Source organism: Serinus canaria, chromosome Z (genome assembly GCF_022539315.1).
Source record: "Serinus canaria isolate serCan28SL12 chromosome Z, serCan2020, whole genome shotgun sequence".
Lineage (NCBI taxonomy): Eukaryota > Metazoa > Chordata > Aves > Passeriformes > Fringillidae > Serinus > Serinus canaria.
In genome coordinates this window covers 63,947,417-63,963,370 of record NC_066343.1, presented here as the reverse complement: position 1 = coordinate 63,963,370, position 15,954 = coordinate 63,947,417, and the positions used below count along the sequence as shown (strand labels likewise).

The 15,954-nt window shown below is 37.0% G+C and overlaps 1 protein-coding gene across 5 annotated transcripts in view; it reads right to left on the bottom strand.

Moving 5' to 3' along the window:
* The window catches only part of CPLANE1 (ciliogenesis and planar polarity effector complex subunit 1), a 59,343-nt gene that overhangs the window by 14,510 nt on the left and 28,879 nt on the right, over positions 1–15,954 (bottom strand). For 4 of the 5 annotated variants that reach the window (XM_050986875.1, XM_050986872.1, XM_050986876.1 and 1 more), the window contains exons 28-39: positions 14,852–14,985; positions 14,127–14,209; positions 13,241–13,309; positions 10,929–11,008; positions 10,026–10,094; positions 7,857–8,043; positions 5,632–5,889; positions 4,711–5,460; positions 3,703–3,869; positions 2,353–2,482; positions 1,364–1,418; positions 146–250 (exon numbers count right to left, since the gene is read on the bottom strand). In XM_050986875.1, the coding sequence (XP_050842832.1) occupies positions 146–250; positions 1,364–1,418; positions 2,353–2,482; positions 3,703–3,869; positions 4,711–5,460; positions 5,632–5,889; positions 7,857–8,043; positions 10,026–10,094; positions 10,929–11,008; positions 13,241–13,309; positions 14,127–14,209; positions 14,852–14,985 (2,087 nt within the window). The remainder of the gene's footprint in view (positions 1–145; positions 251–1,363; positions 1,419–2,352; positions 2,483–3,702; positions 3,870–4,710; positions 5,461–5,631; positions 5,890–7,856; positions 8,044–10,025; positions 10,095–10,928; positions 11,009–13,240; positions 13,310–14,126; positions 14,210–14,851; positions 14,986–15,954) is intronic. The other variant, XM_050986874.1, reaches the window with a different exon arrangement.

Here is a 15,954-nt window from a genome sequence, read left to right as displayed (position 1 = left end):
TTCTTTTAGAAACAAGAAAATTGCACAAAAACCTGCTTTCTCTTTACAAACTTGCTGCATTTTGAAAACTGATCAAACAGCACAACTAATCAAGAAGGAACACCAGAAACAGTTGGTTTCTGTAGATCACCTGTGTAGCACTTACCTGGGTTAGTATTTGTACTTGCATCTTGAGTTTCTGCTGGTTTTTTTCCTACAGAAGCCAAATAATGTAGATCTGCTGAGGTGATACTTGCTTTATCCATTGCATCTAAAATGTGATAATACAAAACAGGTGTCTATTACTGATAAATAAAATTGATATATTTGAAAGCAATGATACTACTCACAGCTATGGGCTCCAGAATTTTCTTACTTGTATTTATGAGAGATAATTTTCACTTGTCTCTAAGCATACCTCAAAAATTACTCCAAGAAAAGTTCATGCTACCGATTTTATGTGAATAAACAACTGACACAATGTTACACTGAATTAAAACCAAGATTCAGTTAGATATATGATTTTAAATTAAATATTTTAGTATGTTGAACAGTAACAGTCTGTTTCACATTCTAAAAGGAGGGGAGGAATATTTATGACATGTGTGTTTTCATTTCTTTATTGCTGTTTCTACAAAGTTTGCATTTCTTTAAAGCCAAACTTCAGAGAATGAATTGCATTTTGTCCCGTGACAGAACTGAATATTGTCACGAATTAACACATTATATAAAGAAGGAAATCTTTCCACAGGCCCAGTTTTTGTATTGCAGGCTAGAAACACTGCATATATTGAGTTTCTTTTACAAGAGTCCTAAATTTTGTGTAATTAGAATATGCAGGCAAATAATGCTGGAATAATATATTTTTTAAATATATTAAAAATTTAGGATTGGAAATGTTTACAGAATTAGTTTGATTAATCACATGAACAGAAATCACTGTCAATCGCAGGTAATTTACTTGATATACTGTTATTATTTAACTCTATTGTTTATAAACATAAATACAAGATTATCACTCATTTTGAAGAAAAATTAAAATACTTCTAAAATTTTTATGAAAACTAGTCTGAATCTTCAGAAAATTTGCACAAGATTTTAAATTTGCCTGCACCTCTCTTCATACCAATCCCAAAAAAAACAAGTGTCTCCCAAAAGTTCTGGACACCCATTGTACATCCTGAAAGGTCTGGGAAAGATCCTATAAGACAGAAAGTTCTACTGACCACAGACCATATTATCCTAGTTTTTTACATGGAAATTATTGTAGAGTTTTATTGTGAATTCTAACAGACTAATACTCCTTGACTTTTTATTTTTTATTTGAGCACTCAGCATTAAAAAGCATTGTAAGCACTAAAGCATTAAAAAGACTTCTACTTGCCCATTGACATGAAAAAACCATCTTGAACGTAAGACGTTGATTTTGGTTTGTGATCCTAATACAAGGAAAAAAAAGAACCATCTTTAAAAAACAGTTCCAGTGCAGATTAAAGGCTTTCTTGGTGATGTCAGCTATCCAATATACCTGATACGAGTAAAGATTTGGGGGAAAAGAAGGAATAACCGCCACTTACTTTTCTCAACACCTGTTTTAATTCCTCTGAATTATTCCAACTTACTGTAATTTACTGACTATGTAACATTCTCTTATGTACCTTTGGGTGACAAGCAGTAACACAAATTCCTTATTCTTCTTTGAATTTATCCTACCCCTGCTGAACCCTGAACATCTCCAGGTCTGGTGAGGTTCTCTAGCTGCTGTGCTGCAGTGAAGTCTCAGAGAAAGCATGGTATGGACCAGAAACACAGCTCTGGGTAGTGATTCAGCACTAAACTGGTAGTGTTCCAGCTTGAAATTTGGTACTTGTAAGGTTAAACCCCAAAAGATATCAGAAAGACCTAATCAAAACCCAGCTTGATGAAGGCTTTCTTTTTTCAGAGTCTGAACTGAGACAAAACTGAGGTTCCAATGCTGCACATCCCTACTCTTATACTGTCATACATCCAGGCCCACTTGGAAAGAATAATGCCTGTGTCACTTGCCTGGGTCACTTTGTCACTACTAGGAAAAATAAACATTTTTTTCATTTTTAACATTTTTATATGTATTTACTACAAATGTACATGGAGACTTATATCCTACCAAAACAAGTTCATGTTCCAGAAAAAAAAGAGTACCCTGGAATCCTTTATAAAAATCAATCTCCAGCTTAGAGAAAATGCAATTATATGAATCAAAAATATGCATACTGTTTGTAGGCCAGAGCCTGGAAGATAAGTATATTATTGTTTGTTTACAGTTTTATCCTTTCTTTTCTGCTAATACTTGAATAGAAAAGGTAAGAGCTAAGAAAAAAAATAATTCTATACCCCAGTCTCTGATTCAGAAGGCACTGCTGTGTCACTAATACTGATGATGGAGTCGTCTGGATGGAAGGACACGCTTGGTTTCCTCTTATCCTCCTTCTCTTTCAGTTGCTTCTTACTACGCCTCTTTTTACTGTCAACATATTAATTGCAGGTAAAGAGTAAGAAGCGCTACGAAATAATTGTTGTTTTCTAGGAAAGATTACTATCAAGAAATAAACACTGAAATAAAGATTGGAAAAGAAACAGCTGCTGCATATAGATCAGTTCAAATCACAGTTTCTGCTTGGTTGAAAACTACTCAAAAATGTTGTAGGAACCAAAAGAAATAACAGCAATTACACTAAAATCTATTAATTGTCCAATAGGCTATTTATATTAAATATAACAAACCTCATAATATTTCACATCTATATTTTGTGTATAATTAATAATTACTAGACAAAATGTCCATAAGGAATCTATAAGAAGCAAGCTTCAATTATACAGCAGTAGTGTTTCTAACTACTAAGTGACAAATAGATTACACAACAGCAACTATAGCTTCTTCTTTAATAAGTGACAATTAGATTATATGACATCAACTACAGGTTTAAGCACTTTCATAGATACTATTAAAATGTATTCTAAACTCTATCTGCAGTTACTTGTGTAGCAAGTTTTCACTTCAATACTAAAAAACTCCTCTTGAGGAGGAGCTCCAAAATGACATAATTAAAAGCATTCTTAAAAAAAAAGCATAATTGAAACCAAGTATTCTATTCCAAAACATTCTATCAGCATTCTATAAGAACTGAGCAAAGATACGTAAGCAGCTTAAACAACTGTTTCAACTGTTTGTGAAATCAATTAACATGAAATAGATTAATTTTTTAAAGTTTTAAATAATATACCTAGCAAAAAAACCCACAACAACTCAGCCTCAGCAGGAATTTTGTTAATCACTGTCTCTATTAAAAACAGCCTACATATTTAGTTATATTGAAAGAGCATATAATCCTTTCTTTCTTGAAGATGACAGTGACAATATGCAGCCCAGACAGCAGTCTACTAATATTCACTGTGTAAGGAGTGAGCATTTCATTAAGAGTGTATAGCAAACAGTCACAAGACAACAGGACTTTAAAACACAGATAAGGGAATGAAAAACATTTCCTCTTGAATCTTCTTCCTACAATCTCCTAAAAGCAAGAACTCCTTACATCCTAATGATACACTTCTGCTGTATCTTTAATATTATTTGATACTTTATTCTCTGCTGAGAGAATACATTCTCTCTCATGCCAAATCTAGAAGATAAAAGTTACCAGTTAGCCTGTCATAATGAAATTCCACTTTAAAAATCTGGCTTGCCTTTTTCTTGTCTTCTGCACATTTCTAAGTTCAAATGGTTCAACATCAGTTCTTAGTAGCTGGATAGGTTTGGTTTGGTCTTGTCCAGAGGAACTACCAGGCACAGAATGATGCTTGTGGCATTGCTCAAATACAATGAGATCTCGAAGTGGGATGAGATTTGGTGCCTAAGAGGGTTCAGAGAGAGAAAGAAAATAGGGAGAGGAACTCCAGTCAGATTGGATGAAGAAAGTAAGTCCAGTTTGGATTTCAGTTACACAAACAAAACTCCCATAACATTTTTTAAAGAATATGGAAATGGAGTATTAATAGTATCAGAAGAGAATCTCTGCCAATATGTACATGTGTAAACTATTTTCTGAAAATTAAGAGGTATGAATTTTCTCCACAGAACATATTTCACTAATATTTGCATTTCTTATGTAGGTAGTTCAGGGTGGAACCATCCAATGTAGACAAGTACTGAAGAAGCACCTTTCAAGGAAAAGCATTTCCATTCGTCTCAACTGGGATTTGCAAGCATGTAAGTCTATGAGAAATAACATTTTTCAAAACATCAGGTATTCAAATATTATGGATCATAATCCATAATATTTTCTTTTACCATTCTATTTCTGCCCTGCAAAACAGGATTTTTCACCACATTCTGTTTCTGTAAGTAATTCTATTATAATCTGTCTAGGAAAAAATCCTATTTTTTTACCATACAAATATTGTCCAGTATCTTAGATAGTAAATTCTTCACACTCATTACCAGTGGGCTGAACATTGATAAACTATGGAATGTAGAATCAATTTAATGTAGTTATAAACACTTTCAGGCTTGTAGTCTGCCTCATATTGACATGTCAATAAGCAGGTACCCTTAGCTCTAGATCCCTCCTGGCATCTGTACTGAACAATTTCAAATTCAAACTCTGTAAACATGAAATTATTTGTGATGACTAAGAAACCACGAAACTGACAAAACATTACAACTTAGAAAAATATATTATTAAAATCTAGTACCTTCTTTTTCTGATGTAAATTAATCTGAAGTAGTGTCATTCCTGCATCCCACCGTGTTTCTCTGGAGTCAGCATCCTTTGCTGAAGGTTTAACAGGTACTAAAGTAGTAGTGATTGGCTGCCTTACAGCTGGTGGAACTCTAGGTACTGGGTCAAGTTGCAAGTGCAACAGTGGAATAGCAGCCAGGTTCTGAGTGGCTGGTGCTTTGAACATATTCACATTTTCAGGGAACTGTGGCTGAGGTGAATGTTCTTGCTGTCCCTCACACTGATCTGAATTCAGATGTTTGGGAGGACCCTCATGCACTGCTTCTGCCCATCTCTCCTTTTCCTCATGCTTCTGTCTTGAAATGTCAGGGTTGTATCTACTTCTGTGGAAATCTTCCTCTGCCTTACTTCTTCTTGGTGCGTATGATGACTGATGGTCCCATAAGGAATCTGATGAACTCCAAGCTACTCGTGGCACTGGGGGTGGCCTGGCAAATGCTGATGACATTTCTTTTGGATGTAATAATGCTGGTTTGACATGATAACTTGATTCCAGCTTAAGCAAAGGAAAACCATTTGAGTAACTAATTTTTTTTTCAACAGGGATAAGCTTCACTTTTTTTTGGATGCCTGAGGAAGGAGCTAGGAGATGAATTGGTTTAGTAGGCACTGAAGAATGCAAGTCTTGGGATGGTGACATTAATCCTGTTTCCTTGCTGTTGCTTTCAAATAATGTCAAAGAGGCACTCTTATCCAAATGATTCTAAATGAGAAAAGCAAACAAACCACTACTTAATATCAACCATGCACTAAATAAGCACAAAAATAGTTCTATCTACGGCAATCACTAATAACACATTTCCTAACTCAACAGGATAGATAACATACCAGATATACTGAACAGTCTTCATAAACCATGCTTTGATATACCTACTTTTATTCGAGTATTGTTGCTTTCATCTTCTACACTCTTCCTTGGCTGAAAAACAGAGCTCTCTTGACCAGTTTTTCCTTTTTCTTCTTGGGTGAGCACTTGTGTTTTTGGAGAAGCATTGCTTTCAGCAGCGTGTGCAGGCTGGCTCCCTGCCAGGTGAACCAACTGATGTTGCTGTAATACTTGTTGCACATTTGGCACATTGGTAAAGGATGACTGCACTAATTGCATTAAACTCATGAAGTTGATCTGCTGGAGCTGAATACACACATGAACAAAGTTAACAATGCCAATAACTTTAACAGAAATCTTAGCAAAACCGCCTAGGCTGTACTACAGCTGTTCACTATGAGGTGACAAAACAGACAAGATCCCAATGATGGGATGATTCAATAATGATTAATGATTAATTTGTATAATTGTTTTGGACTTCCTTTTAAGATACAACAAATACCTGCCACAGACAGGTTATGCTAAAGCAAAACAAATATCTTCAATTTTTTTGAAGTTTCAATAAATATAAAGTCACATAAAATTGGCTCAACATATTGCCACCACTTAAGTCCTAGCGCAGTTGAAAAGCTATTACAGCATCAGAATTTTTCCAAGTGTAAACTATTGAAGGACATTGACTTATGTGAGCTAAAACACACTCAAAGATCTATTATTATACCACTCATTTTCTTGAATTAAAAGCAAGAGTTAAGTCTAAAATAAGTTTCACAATGATTAACATGGAACTAGAAATCTCTTTAAAGAATAACCTGTGCTGGTTTTGCACTGGAGCCACGTAAGTGATTTTTTTCTGAGAGGAACTGCTGAGAGCTTACTTTGTGCCTAGCAAAACCAATTTGTGCTAGCTTTGAGAATAAGAATATTAATGAGCCAATAAAAACTAGACCTGCCTCTGTGAACACACATTTCAAAACTAACAAACCCTGGGAATTCTCTTTCCTTTCTGGCCTGGGAACAGGTAGCAAGACTGGCCTAGTCCTCTGTCTAGGCCGGGCCTGGCCGGGCAGGCTCTGCCGCAGGGCCGGGCCAGGCCCGCTCAGCCGGGGGGATTTGGGGGAGGGCTGGGCCGGGCCCCGGGGGCTGCCAGGCAGGGAGGGAGAGGCCATCAGCCGCTGAGTCCTAGCCTGGCTGCTGAGATCCCAGCGACAGTCAAAAAAACCCCCGGAGGCGGCTCTGTAGTCCACACAGAGAGCAGCCCCCCGGGGGAAACAGCCATGCAGCCAGAGCAGCCACTGCTGTCCTGGCCTGGGCCCCCTGAGATTCTGACACAGCCCCAGTGCAGCTTGAAATCCATCACCATGAGTGCTCTGGACACCCCTGGCAGGGATCCTGTGAGCATCTGCAGGCCTCAGGTGAGATATTAACTCTTTTAGGGCATAGATAAGATTTGCTTTCAATCCTCCCTTGGGTGAGAGAAAAGGACAGAGTAAAGACATAGAGAGAACAACATGAGACATGAAAGTCAGTAAGAAGAAGTCAGGTCCCAGATAAGAGGGTTGAGGAGATGCCTCAGGTTTGAGCTGAAATCTGCTTGTAAGGCTATGGAGAAGATATAATTGATACATCAGACTCTTTTTCCCTGTAACTCATTGAAGTGTTCGAATTGTAGATATAAGCACAGGTATCTATGCTAAAGTAAGCAGATGTTGAAGTAATTGTGATCCCAGGAGAAGTTTGAACTTGAGAGAGAAAAGAGTGCCCCAAGAGAGAGAAGAAGACCTCTGTTCCCAGAGATTGATGATCTGAGAGACAGATAATATTTGCTCTTGAGCAGCTCATCCTTAAAATAGTACCCCCTAAGTTGATATGGCTCATAAACACAGCTGTGAGAAGGCTGCAAAAGATGGGAGGGACTCCACAACAGCAGATTTCCAAGCGGTTGCTATTCATGGACATTAAAGCCATAAGAGAACTGTTTTTTTTGTGGAGAAGTCTATGGCATGGCAAAGGCAACTGCCCTCCCTAAGAGAAGGGAAGAAAGACTATTGTAGAGCTGATAAACTTACTGAATCGTTTCTGTATGCTGCACAGGAGAAAGAAAAGGTTGTAGGGGAGAGAAGTGTTCTAAAGGTTTTATCTGATTCTTATTATTCTTTCTTTGAATTACTGTTTTACCACACAAAGAAGGCCCTTAAAACAGTAACTATTTCGATTTTTTAGCAACACAGTTGATATCATGAAAACTACTTAAAATAATTAGCTAGTCTCACCTGAACTAATTTAAACATCTCATCTTGCAGCATGTGCCTGACAGTTTCTGATGTGCTTGGTTTCTCTTCTCTAGGGACTTCTTCCTTGACTTCTTGCTTCTTTGCACAAACAGAAGTATGGGAGGCAAGACGTGACATAGTCGACACAGCAGTCTCAGAAGGCTGAGAATCACTTACATTGTCTGCACTATTTAAGAAAGAAAAGAACCAACTATGAAAAACATTCAGAGTTCAAAACACCTACACAAGGTTGTCTTAAATCAATCCAGAAAAATTTTAAAGATACCTGTGTATTTAAAAAACATAATTAATTTGTAGTAGCAACTGAATAATTAACAGTGCACGATCTTGACCATGTGAGCATGTAGGACATATTTCCTTAACACTTCTTAAAATACTGAATGAAAAACAGAAGTGAAGATGTAAGTTCTATCTGATTTTGTAACCACAAGTGTATGTAATATTATTATCACTAGAGATACAGGCAGAAAACAATGATTTGACAAAAAAGACAGAAAAAAGGTCTGGTTAGTCATAAAGTCAAACAGCTGATGGAAAATGAAGAGGGATATTTTTAGTTAAAAAAGGCAGAAGACAGATTCATTTTGACTTAAAATAATGTTCAAGCAAACTGACAGGCCCACAAATCATGAGTGGTAGATGAATTCATAATTTGTATCAGAATAGACCAATGCTTTTAATTTTTCTTAACAGAAAAGGGGGGGAGGTGTTGTATTGCACTAAATAGTTCATTTAGTTGTGGTTTTTGCACTGGGTGTTTGGTAATTTGCACTGATCACATGGTCTTTCCCCCCAAAGCCCACGTGGTAATGGTTTGTTCCAGGTTTATTCCTCCCCTCACCCCTTCCTCACTTCTATCCCATTGGCTGTGGTCCTCTTTGTCTGCCCCCCATTCCCCAGGTTTAGAAATCTCTGGACATCAGGCATTTGCCCTCTTTCTCTCCTGGGACACCGCTCTCTTAATTATTTTTTAGCCCAGAGGAGAAGAGCACCTCACATCTTTTACTTTGTCCTTGTAAAGGCTGCAAGGGGCCAAGATCCAGAGACAGCCACATTGGACCTGAACCGTCCTGGGAAAGCTCCACCTTTTACAATATTCCTTTAGATATTTGGGCTTAAAAAGTAACAAGATTTCAGAGTAATGTATTGTATGTGTTACTCCAATTTTAAAATATTTTCTTTACATTTTCCCACAGTGATAACAAGGTCATTTAGTTGGTAAAGAATATTAAGTACATTGATTCCTTACATGAAGAAGAGAGGGTTAGTATTTATAATAAGCTATGAAGAAACCAAAGGATTTTACTTGCACCAACAGAAATCAACCCAAAAGACATTTCTCTGTTTAAGAAAAATGCTGACATTGCTACGGATACAGGCAACCCTTAGAGAACTTCTTACAATTGCACAGAATGGTCTCCAAGCATGTGAACAAACAGGATCATAAAGTAATGGAAAATGAATAATAGTTTTAGATATGTAATAGGTGTGAAGGAGCATATGAAATCTTTAGGAAGGCAATTAGAATGTGCAAGCATTGAAATGCCAAAAGTTTGAGTAAATTTTTTTTAAAAGAGTTGGCATGAGAAACTCAAGCAGGAAGAGAGATTAGAGACACATGAAAATGAAGCCCAAAAGTATGCGTAGTTCATATTCTCCTCTAAACTGAAAAAAGCCTCATAGAGGACTGTTCCAGAACTGAAAGCCTGACACTGACTCCTGACTCCTTTTCCCAATTCCAACATTCTCTTTATTTTCTATATATTTATGTAAATCTATCAGTTGCCATAGGATAGCTGCATTTTAATAATTTTAATTAAAATGTATATATATAATCAATAGTAGTAATAATAATCTTCTATAGTAATATTACATCATGAATTCTGTCCATAACCAGAAAACAAAACTATCATGTCTCTTGAAATCTGGTAGCTCTGAATTAACATTTGAGTCATGCGATATTCCAGACAACACATAAGAGTATATGGATCCACAAGGATTATAGTACACAAAGTTCCAGAAAAAGCTACTTAGTTTGTAGGTGCAATACACTCTACCTGCAAATATTTTGCAGTCAAAAATACACATCACATTACTACAGATCAAAAATATTGTTTTGTTACATAAAACAACATAGGTTTATCTTACCTTGGAACTTCTGCATCTGGTTTTAAAGAAAATGAGTGGGAAAGGGTGCTAGTAACAACCTCAGTCATACTATAAAGAGAGAAAAAATAGTATGTTATGCTATCTATTTCCGTTTTATATACATGTATGTGTATAAATATACAGATAACCCCCTGAAAAAGTATTTTAATTAGTATGAGATAAAGTACCTGAAAGCCACCTGATCAAAGCTATACAGATCTGCATTCCTTCACTTACTGCATTACACTGCAATCTGAGCTGGCAAATATTGACATTCATGTTTTGTCTCCCCTAGCAATCAGAAACTGACTCAAACAAAAGCACAAACAATAGCACTTCCAGCTATTCAAGACAGCAGGCAAAGAAAAGGTTGATTCTGATAGACACAGGAAGAGAAAATCCAATTTAACTAATACTGTTAATATCACTATAATCTGCATCTCTAGAAGAGAAAAAACAACGCCATAATAAATTCTTGAGGGACATCTTACATTCAGTTAAAACAAAATCATGTAATTTTAAAAAGTAGAGGATTTCAAGTCTTTCTAAAAGTTATTATAGAGTCTTTCACAAACATTATGTATACATAGGGACATTTATTTATACGTTATTGTAATAAGATTTTCTATTTTTTCAGTTATTGTCTTTCTCCTAGATAAAATACACCTTCCCACAAACCATGCTGTTTTATTAGATCATTACTAAAATAATGATTCATCAGCCCAGCTCTTTATATATATGAAATGCCTGTACATGGAATAGGAGATGACTGAAAATCTTTGAAACTATGGCTTTGTTGCTATAAGCAACAACAGGAACCCAAGACATGACAAAACTGCTTTAGATTTTTAAGCAAAGTTAAAAGACTTAAAATTTTGAGTTTAAAAAAATCAAGTCACTTACATATTCTGTTTAGACTTTTCTTCCTTTGTATTCTCCATGCTTGGATCTTGAGCACTATCTACAGCTGAAATGGCAACCTGCTGAATATAAAAAGATTAAAGGATCTAAACTTTTCTATCCCTCAAATTATTCAAATTTTTCTATCCCTCTTGCTTCAATAAAATACAAGTTTGGCATATATATTTTTGATTAATTATCCAATTACAAAAATCTGACTAAAAATAATCAAAATTACATACTTATCAGAAGACAGTTATAGATCAGCAACAAAGAGATATAAAAATTTACCTGAGAATCTTTCTTATTTAAAACAATCCTATTATTATAAGATTTTAGTTCCAAATTCATATTCATCCCTGGATATATATTCTGCTAACCTCACACTCCCTAGTAAAGATGAAAATGTGGAAACAACTCCATTACATATACACAAACTATCTACAAAACAAGAAAATGAAAAAAATGTAGGATATTGTACATGCCATAGATTCACTATAGTAAAATGTGTTGAAAAAACTGGAGACCACAATACAAAGCATAGCAGCCCTGCCCTTAGCCACTTTCAAAGAAAGATACCTATGACCAAAAATGATGCATGGAAAAAGTAGGCTTATTTATAAATCCAGACTGAGTTTTCAGACAGAGGCAAAATAAACATCTTGATGTATTTTTAAAAAAAATCAATTCAATTTTATGTATACATATACTGTATATACATATATGAAAGAATACACACATTTTCAAAAGTGCTTAGAGCAGATCTCACTTTACTACCTTTTAATTGTTAATTTTATTATTAGGCAAGAAAGAAGATTCACCAAGCCTAAACAATATAGCCCTCATGTTCACAAATACACTGATGAAATCAGGACACTTTGAAAACAGTACTCATAACAACTTAATGCTTCCATATAAGATCCTGTCATGTCAGGACAAACGCTGGAGCTGAGTAAGGCAGGCAGATCTGCCCTCTGTGTTACAGGCAGCACAACTAAGGAAAGTTGATTAGTGGTGGTAGGAGGTTACTCTCTTCTGAGAAGTAACAAAGCATCCATCTGCCAACCTGACACACTCTCTAGGGAGCTTCTGCTTCCCTGGGGCTTCTGTCTGCAATGCCTCCAAGAGACAACCAAACCCTGTAGAGCCCACTATTACCCACTGCTGCTGTTTCACACGTGTGCCAGCGACACATCCATAACCAGGCTGAGAAGGGAGTAGCAGTGAGGGCTCTGGAGTGCATAGTCAATCCTCCCAGGCAAAAGGAAGGGGTTTGAAAGGGTTTGAATCTGGTGAATCGACAAATGGCTACAGGACTGGTGCCACAGCCAGGAGTATGGCTTCTTCAGCCATGGGACTTGCTTAGAGAACCTGGTCTGCTGAAGGCTGACGGAGTTATCTATCAGAGAAGGGAAAGAGCACCTTCAGTCATCACAGTCTCGGAAACGGGGAAGAGCCCTTCCAACCTGAAGTTGTCAGGGGAGGGGCAATTTTTTGAGTCAGAAAGAGATGCCTGGAGAGGAGCTGCTTGTCAGCAGAGCACCTGAAGAGCTGCACAACTCCTACCAGTAACTCAACTTCATTGGGGGCCTCCATGCAAGCATATATAGCATGGGGTATAAAAAAAAGTTGGAAATGTGTATGTCTGCCAGGTACGATGTTACTAGCATTGCAGATATGTTTGATGGCTCTGATGATTGGAGTGTTGGAATAGATCTTTCGTTAGGAAGGCTCTTTCTTTAGGAAGCATGGGCAGGGGAGACGAGGAGTGGGTGTCACCCTCTATGTCAGTGACTATCTGCAGTGCATGGAGCTCTGCCCGGGGATGGATTAAGATTTGACCAAGATAAAAGGCTGCCCAACTATGAAGACAAAGCAGATGAGGTCTTTTATATGCAGATAGGAACAACCTCATGTTTGCAAGCCCTGGTCCTCACAGGGAAATTCAACCATCCCAGTTTCTGTGGGAGGGGCAACACAGCATGGCACAGGCAATCCTGCAGGTTCTGAAAGGCATTGGTGATAACCTCCTTCCACATGTAACAGAACAGGCAGTGAGGAGAGGTAGTATGGTGGACCACTGCAGATAGTCACTGACATAGAGGGTGACACCCACTCCTTGTCTCCCCTGCCCATGCTTCCTAAAGAAAGAGCCTTCCTAACGAAAGAGGTTATCACCAATGCCTCTCTTGACCAACAAGAAGGAGCTGATGGGGAATGTGAAGCTCAAGGGCAGCCTTAGTTGCAGCAACCATGAAATGGTGAAGTTTGAGTTCCTCAGGGCAGTGAGGAGGGCACACAGTAAGCTCACTGACCTTCACTTTAGGAGAGCAGACTTTGGCTTCTTCGGGGATCTGCTTGGTAGAGTCCCATGGGATTGCACCCTGGAAAGAAGAGGGGCACAAGAAAGCTGGTTATTATTCAGGAATCACCTCCTCCAACTTAAGGAGAGACGCATCCCAATGAAGAGGAAGTTAGGCAAAAATGTCAGGAGGACGGCATGGATGAACAAGGAGATCTTGGACAAAGTCAAACACAAAAATGAAGCCTACAGAGGGCTGAAACAAGTACAGGGTGAGGAATATTGAGAGACTGTCCAAGCCAAACATATCCTGTGCTGCATCCAGAGCAGCATGGCTAGCATACTGACGGAGGCAGTTCTCCCCTCTATTCTGTCCTCAGAGGACTCACTGGAGCACTGTGTTCAACTCTGTGTCCCCCAATATAAGACAGACATGAACCTGCTAAAGCAAGCCAAGAACAAAGCGCATTCAGGGGCCTGGAGCACCTTTCCTATGAGGAAAGACTGTCAGAGTTGTGGTTGTTCAGCATAAAGACCAGAAAGCTCTAGGGAGACTTCAGAGCAGTCTTTCAGTATCTAAGGAGCCTACAGAAAAGTTGGAGATGGACTTTCTACAAGAGCTTAATAGTAACAGGTGAGGGGGGAATTACTTCAGACTGAAAAAGTGTGGGTTTAGATTACATTTTAGGAAGAAATTCTTTACTGTGAGGAGATGATGCAACGGAACAGGTAACCCAGAGAAGCTGTGGATGTCCCCACCCATTGGATGGGGCCCTGGTCAATCTGGTCTAATGGAAGGTGTCCCCATCAATGGCAGGGGGTTTGGAATGAGATGATCTTTAAGGTCCCTTCCAAACCCAAGCATTTCTACGATCTCTGATGATTATATGGCAACTTGCCTGCTGTCTTTGATGTTCTTCAGGCCTGATCTTGACAGAGCTATTGGAGCTCTTTGAAGTTTCATATGGCTCCTCAAAGAATTCTACAATATAAACACAGTTACTCTAAATAGAAAACTACATAGATTATAGTACTGTTATATGATTTCTGACAGCAGGTCACTTTTCCCTAGTGTGGAGCAAAGTGTTCAGAGTTTCTTCTGCTAATGCAAAATTTGTGTTCTTATTAGTGTTGATGCATGCACCCCAAGAGAGAGGTAAAAAAATCCTCAGCTTAAGTAAAGGGAACAAATATGATAATTTACACATACTCAGCTCTTAAAATTTGCAAAGCATTTTGCACAGTTGTGTGAATATTTCTGGAGTGAAAGTATATGAGAGAATAGAACATACTAAAATACATCTTTTCTATCTCTTTAGAAAAAAGGCGACATACTGAAAATTCTTATTGTAATACATAGTGAAAATTCTTATTGTAATATAAGATGAAATGCCACAGAGGAATTCAGGTTAAATATTCTTTATCTTCAAGACAGAACGTCTTGATAAAACAATTTTATATAATTTAGTTATAATATAAACTGGATAAAATAATTTAAATATAACAGTGAAGACATTCACATTTTTTGATTAAATAAACAGAGGAACATAAAATCGTACTCATGCAAAACTCCTACTGCTTTACATGTCAGACCATAGTAAAAGGATACACCATTAAAACCAACCTTGATCTGATATTACATCCCACTCCTGCTGAACAAATGGTTCCACTTCATTCAGATCTTCAATTATATGAGGCACAGAATTATTTCCATGATTAATTTTCTTTTTATAAAAATCTTTTGACTTTGTAGACATTCTGATAATAGGGATTAGAAAACATAATTAATAACATAAGTATCTGGCTCACTTCAAGTATGCTGTTCCTTTCATACTGCAGGCTAATGCCTAACTACAAAATAAACACTGTTGTGATATAACCAATATTCATTCAGGTTTTCTCTCTGACTACAACTTAAACCAAGCTTAATTTTTTTTGCATAGCTGTGATATTTTAATGGCATTAATGGTACACTATCTCAGACAGGTGTCTCCAGACAAACTGCTATGTCTTTAAAATAATCTGTTTAAGGCTACATTTATCTCCCTCACAGAAACTTCATTTATTGAAAAAAATAGGAAATGGTCAGACAAGACATACAATCATGTCTCAAAATACTAGAGATTATTTTCAGAATAGAGATCTATATATACATTCTAATACTAGAGGTCAATTTTTTTTTCTTATTTTAATGTAAGATGAAATGCCACAGAGGAATTCATGTTAAGGATTCTTTATCTTCAAGACAGTGCAAGATATTAACAACAAAAAAAAATACTGCATTTTCCAACTATTTTTGAGATATGCACATATATGAACATAGCTACATTACAGATCAGAGGAAAATAAACTAGCATTGTGAAGCACTCATCTCAAATCAAAGAAAATTACACTAAGAGAGGGGAAGTTATCTGAATTCTTTGAGAAAACCATGACACTTGTTACATTGGAAATCCAGATTCCATTTCTACGTGACTTAAGTTTATAAACAACCATGTAAAATCCACTGAAATACAACAGCTACCTTACGTACATGTGCCGATGGAGAATATTTGCTTCATGCAGCTGTAACCAGTATGCCCAAGTTTGACTTTTTGCACAAAATTAAACATGCATATAATACATAAATATAAATATGTCTATATTATGTATATAATACATATATAGCAGTAGATCTCTTCATGCTTCTCAGTAGAGGAATTATGACCAACTAGAGTTCTTAGCTTA